The sequence below is a fragment of the Ruditapes philippinarum genome, unplaced genomic scaffold, assembly GCF_026571515.1.
Source record: "Ruditapes philippinarum isolate M1 unplaced genomic scaffold, ASM2657151v2 ctg556_1_1_1_1, whole genome shotgun sequence".
NCBI classification, from domain to species: Eukaryota; Metazoa; Mollusca; class Bivalvia; order Venerida; family Veneridae; genus Ruditapes; species Ruditapes philippinarum.
Genome location: NW_026853934.1, coordinates 16,219 through 20,868, shown reverse-complemented (window position 1 = coordinate 20,868; position 4,650 = coordinate 16,219). Strand labels below are relative to the sequence as shown.

At 31.7% G+C, this 4,650-nt stretch overlaps 1 protein-coding gene across 1 annotated transcript; it reads left to right on the top strand.

The window, feature by feature from the left end:
* Nucleotides 1-658: 658 nt before the first annotated feature.
* LOC132738432 (trace amine-associated receptor 1-like) lies at nt 659-2,084 on the top strand. The gene is made up of 2 exons (XM_060725929.1): nt 659-1,330; nt 1,554-2,084. Exons 1-2 carry the CDS (start codon nt 659-661, stop codon nt 2,082-2,084), a joined length of 1,203 nt encoding a protein of 400 aa, XP_060581912.1.
* The last annotated feature ends 2,566 nt before the right edge of the window (nt 2,085-4,650 follow it).

Genomic DNA, 4,650 nt, shown 5'->3' with positions numbered 1-4,650 from the left:
TGTCTTTTTAATAATACTAGATATTTTTAGTAATACTTAATTCTTGGTTGGTTTAAATACATGCATATTTTTATTCAAGGTATATATTCATGTTAATAATTTACTATATTAAGCAGAAAGGAATTGGACCGAAAACTACAATAGCTCATGGTAGTCCTCTCCTTTAACATAAGCTATACGTACATATAATACATGGCTTATTATAATTTTGATAAAACCCCATAAAGAGAGAAAATAAAGAAAAAATTAAAAAAGTCTCTGATACCAGAAATATTCGACAAAACTTATCTTGTTGTGCTGAAACTTATAAAATACCATGACTTCACCAAACTCTATGTCAGTAACACATATTTACACCCCCGTGATTCCCAATACGAGATATGCACCAATTTATAATGTCTGATATGTCAGTTACATATAAACGATATATTGCATTTTATATACTGAACAAACCAGATAACAGCAATTACGGGAAAATTAATCTTAAAAGTCAATGAAAAAGACGGGATATGAAGTAGCCTATTTTCATTGTTTATACCACACTCCTATATATATACACCTTACCAAACATAATGAAAAATGACTTACTAGTAGATGAATGATGTTCTTTCTTTTCTAATACTTGCTTGTTTTTATTATAAAAATATATCATACCAAAATGTACGGAGCTTTAAACCAGTCACTTACATATGAAGGAAACACGCACGTGATCACAGTCGGAGATGTTTTAAGATGTATTGTCATCATAATCATTATGTTGCTGATCATAGTCGGGAATGTTGGCTGCCTTGTCGTGTTCAACAGTCCAAAGACGAAAAAACAGTTTATAAAGCGAGTTAGATACATGATGAACTCACTGTGTTGCACGGACTTGAGCATGGGGCTGCTAATGTGTCCATCAACAATCTATCCAGCTCTCAAACATTGCTGGCCCTTCGGAGTTTTTATGTGTAAATTTGAAGCTCTTCTTATCTCAGCTTTGTTTCATGAATCAACATTAAATATGGTGTTAATAGCTATCGATCGTTGCTGTATCATACATTGTTCAAGATACAACAACATTATGACATCAAAAAGGTTTTTGTTTGTCATCATAGGAACCTGGGTGACAGTATTCACCTGTTATGCTGTTGTTATTTTTGGAACAGATGAATTTTACTACGACAACATCGGAATAAACTGCAAGCTGTTTTGTCGAGAGCCAAAAGTAACGCTTACCGTTCTTAGTATATTCTATTTTGTACCAGCAGTTATATTTGTTGTCTGTTATGGTTCGATATACAGGACTGCTACACAGAGAAAGGTTTTGACTGTTTCTCCTGACGATAAGGTAAGTCTCATTTCTAACTCACTATTCTCCATGATTTAAAGAGATCCCGATAAATCTGCATAACACTGAATGAAATTATTACATATTACTCAACCGACACTATATTACGCTGTACTCTAACACGAAGCTGCAAGTTTACTTTGTTATTTAGTAAAAATATAGATGTACCGTAACAAAACAAGCTAAAGAATCTCACTACATTAACTATTGTTTGTTCTTTTAGCATGGTAAAATGGTTAACGCTAACATACGGACATCGAAATACCTGGCAGCTATCACGGGTGGATTCTTCGTCGCTGTATCACCGTTCACTCTTTGTACGCTCATTATCGTTGCCGCTAAAGTAACGCTTCAGGATGCAGCCGATTTCTTTGTCACGTGGTTAGCTCTTAGCAACAGTTTCTGGAACTGCCTGATATATGGATTAATGAACAGAAAATTTCGCCGCGCAGCATTGAAATTAGCATGTGGAAAGTGGATTAAATCTATCAAGGAGTCCGTGTACGTAAAATCGCACGATGAAAGCAGGGACTTTAGTGAAGATTCTACAGCACATGCTAATTACAAACGTAGAATAAGTAACAAGAAGAAGGCCATGAGTAGAAGTGCCGATGAGATGTCAATTACAGTAACAGGAAGCATGTCTGCCAGAAATACACCAAACCATTCTCCTGCAGCTATTCCAAAAATAACACATACTAGAGTACAACATAAACAAGTAACAGAACTGATTCAAGAAACTAAAGGACTGTGAGATTATTTACAATAATTTGTGTTATCTGGTCTTATTACGCAGAGAAACACTTCACACAATGATGATTTCTCATTCATTTTCCAAACGATATAAGGACTATTTCCGGACTGAATTAGTACAAACGTTATTTGATTTTGATGTTGAAGTTTTAATAACTATATGATGACGTGTTAATTGATATTGATTTGTCATACATGTATAACACTTACTCATTCAAATGTTTCATTGCTATATTTCATGTATTTACAGTAAATTTGAACTTTGCATCTTGAATAGGTATTGGACTGACTAAGATATGTGTCTAACTTAAGTATTGGTAGAAATTCAAACATATCAATATGCTAATATATTTTGGAACTGATAATAATTTTGTCATTTTCAATGCAAATAAAATGCATTTTCCGAGAACGGAATTTCAAATTAGTGCACAAAGAAATGATGTTAGGATATTGACAATACAAGTATATGGCATCTGTTATTGCATTTTTACAAAAAAGATCTGAAACCTAAAATGATTAATGAAGTTTTCAATAGGAAGTATGAATGGATTCCTTTCCTTTGTGGAAGTATTTACTTTTGTGCACTTGTTTCACAATACGCATTTACTTAGGTTATCATTGTACATTTTGCCGTTTATGAAACACTCTTACATGACATGAAAGTAAACACTATTTCAATGAAACATTTTATCATAACTTTGACTCATATCAGTAACAATTCAATTTCTTAATACAATGTAAAAAGTTTTGTACTGCTGTTTATGATTCACGGTGCACTTTGCTTCCGTTTGTTTTATATGTAAATTATTTTATACGTCTCATGCATAAATGCACATATATGGCACTATTTCATCGTTTAGTCATTTTTTCTGTAATATTTGATTTCTTTCTTTTTAATTTTGACTTGGTTTATTTATGTAAAGTATAGTACATATTCGAAATCAATTAAAAAAAAATGATTGCATTCTTTTCTTCATCAAAGCTTATGAATTTTGTATTACAAAGATTTATAAATACTAATTTTGGCATCTAATCGTGAAAGCAAAGTTGTTGAAAATGCAATGTTTTTAAATATAACTTACAAGTTAAGAAATCAAATCTAACTCATAAAAATATTATTGCTTCCACTATTTTTTGTGTCTTACGAAACTGTTTAGTTCGTTACAGAAAGAAGCAAATGTGTGATTCTGAAACTTACATATATAACAGCAACTTTGATCTCCTTTAAATGTTCCGTTTTGCACTTTGTGCATTATGATAAAGTGGCAGTTGGTCGGTTGATTAATGTTATATACATTTTATTTCCACTTTTGACAGATATATACATATGCAAAAATGACAGATAAACAATATAAGTATTATCAATGAATTATCAATAATATAACAAGATGAACATAAGTGACATAGGCACAAAATGCATCCATTTGAAATACTCACTTAATGATACAATTAACATATAATTGTTACGAATTTCATTTCGTCCGAACATCACGACACATCTTTTATCACTCCGGAAACCACGTTAATATTTGTTGGCAGTTATTATCTCTATTCTGATTTATAAAAATATCTGTAATACTTGATGTTTACGCCAGTTTTCCAATTTGTAATCCCTTATTTAATGCTAAATAACTCACAAAACATGTGCCATGCCTTGTGTTTCATCCATTATTAGTTTTTACTGATTGGAGACAGTGTGACGTCATCAAATAGATCACATGACCCATCTGGGTACTCACTGACGTCATTATATGAAGTCACGTTACTGTTTCAATGGTCATGTGACCTTTTCCTATAAATACCTCAGATTTTTCCTTGAACTTTGTCAATTGTATTGTCCGCTTTACAGACGCAACCTCTATGCATAATGTCTTATAGAAATTATCCATCCGGAGAGGTAGTACCCAAAATCATTTAATTTAATAAATATATTTCCCCTATTAAAATAACTATAATAAACGTATAAATTACAAGCATTTATAAACTTGTACAGAACATTTATCTATGTAACTAAGGCAAACAAACCCAACTGGAGTGGTTTCCGGATATATACCCATTTTGACTACATGTATTATTATTATTATTACTGTTGACTGTGTATACATGAATGAATGATGTTGATGATGAATAGATGAGATGTTAAACTAACTACTGTACAACATACACTGATTATTGAATACATATAGAAGTTAAACTATAGTGATCTACCGGCCTACTACTGAGATATACATCATGAGAAGTATAAATTGTTACCCAGGGACTAGCAGGCCCTCCCCGGTCCGGGCGTAATATTATAATAACAAATGCAATGCACATTTCACATGTAGTTAAAGCTTTCAACATTTCACAGAGTGATAAAGATAATAATAGTTACGATAATCATTATTAGTTAAAAAGAAATGTATGAGTCATGCAATACAATATTCTAAGGACTTTATAGTTTAAATCTAAATATTGAAAATTGTAAGAGAACTAACGTGAAACATACGACATAACCAACTGTATACAAGTGTGATAGAAATATATTTTAATATAATTTTCAATTTTCACTCTTTGTACATGTACTA

Coding starts and splice junctions, on each gene's coding strand:
- LOC132738432 (XM_060725929.1), top strand. CDS start 659: ATGTACGGAGCTTTAAACCAGTCACTTACATATGAAGGAAACACGCAC. Junction 1,331..1,553: donor CTGTTTCTCCTGACGATAAG/GTAAGTCTCATT, acceptor TTGTTCTTTTAG/CATGGTAAAATGGTTAACGC.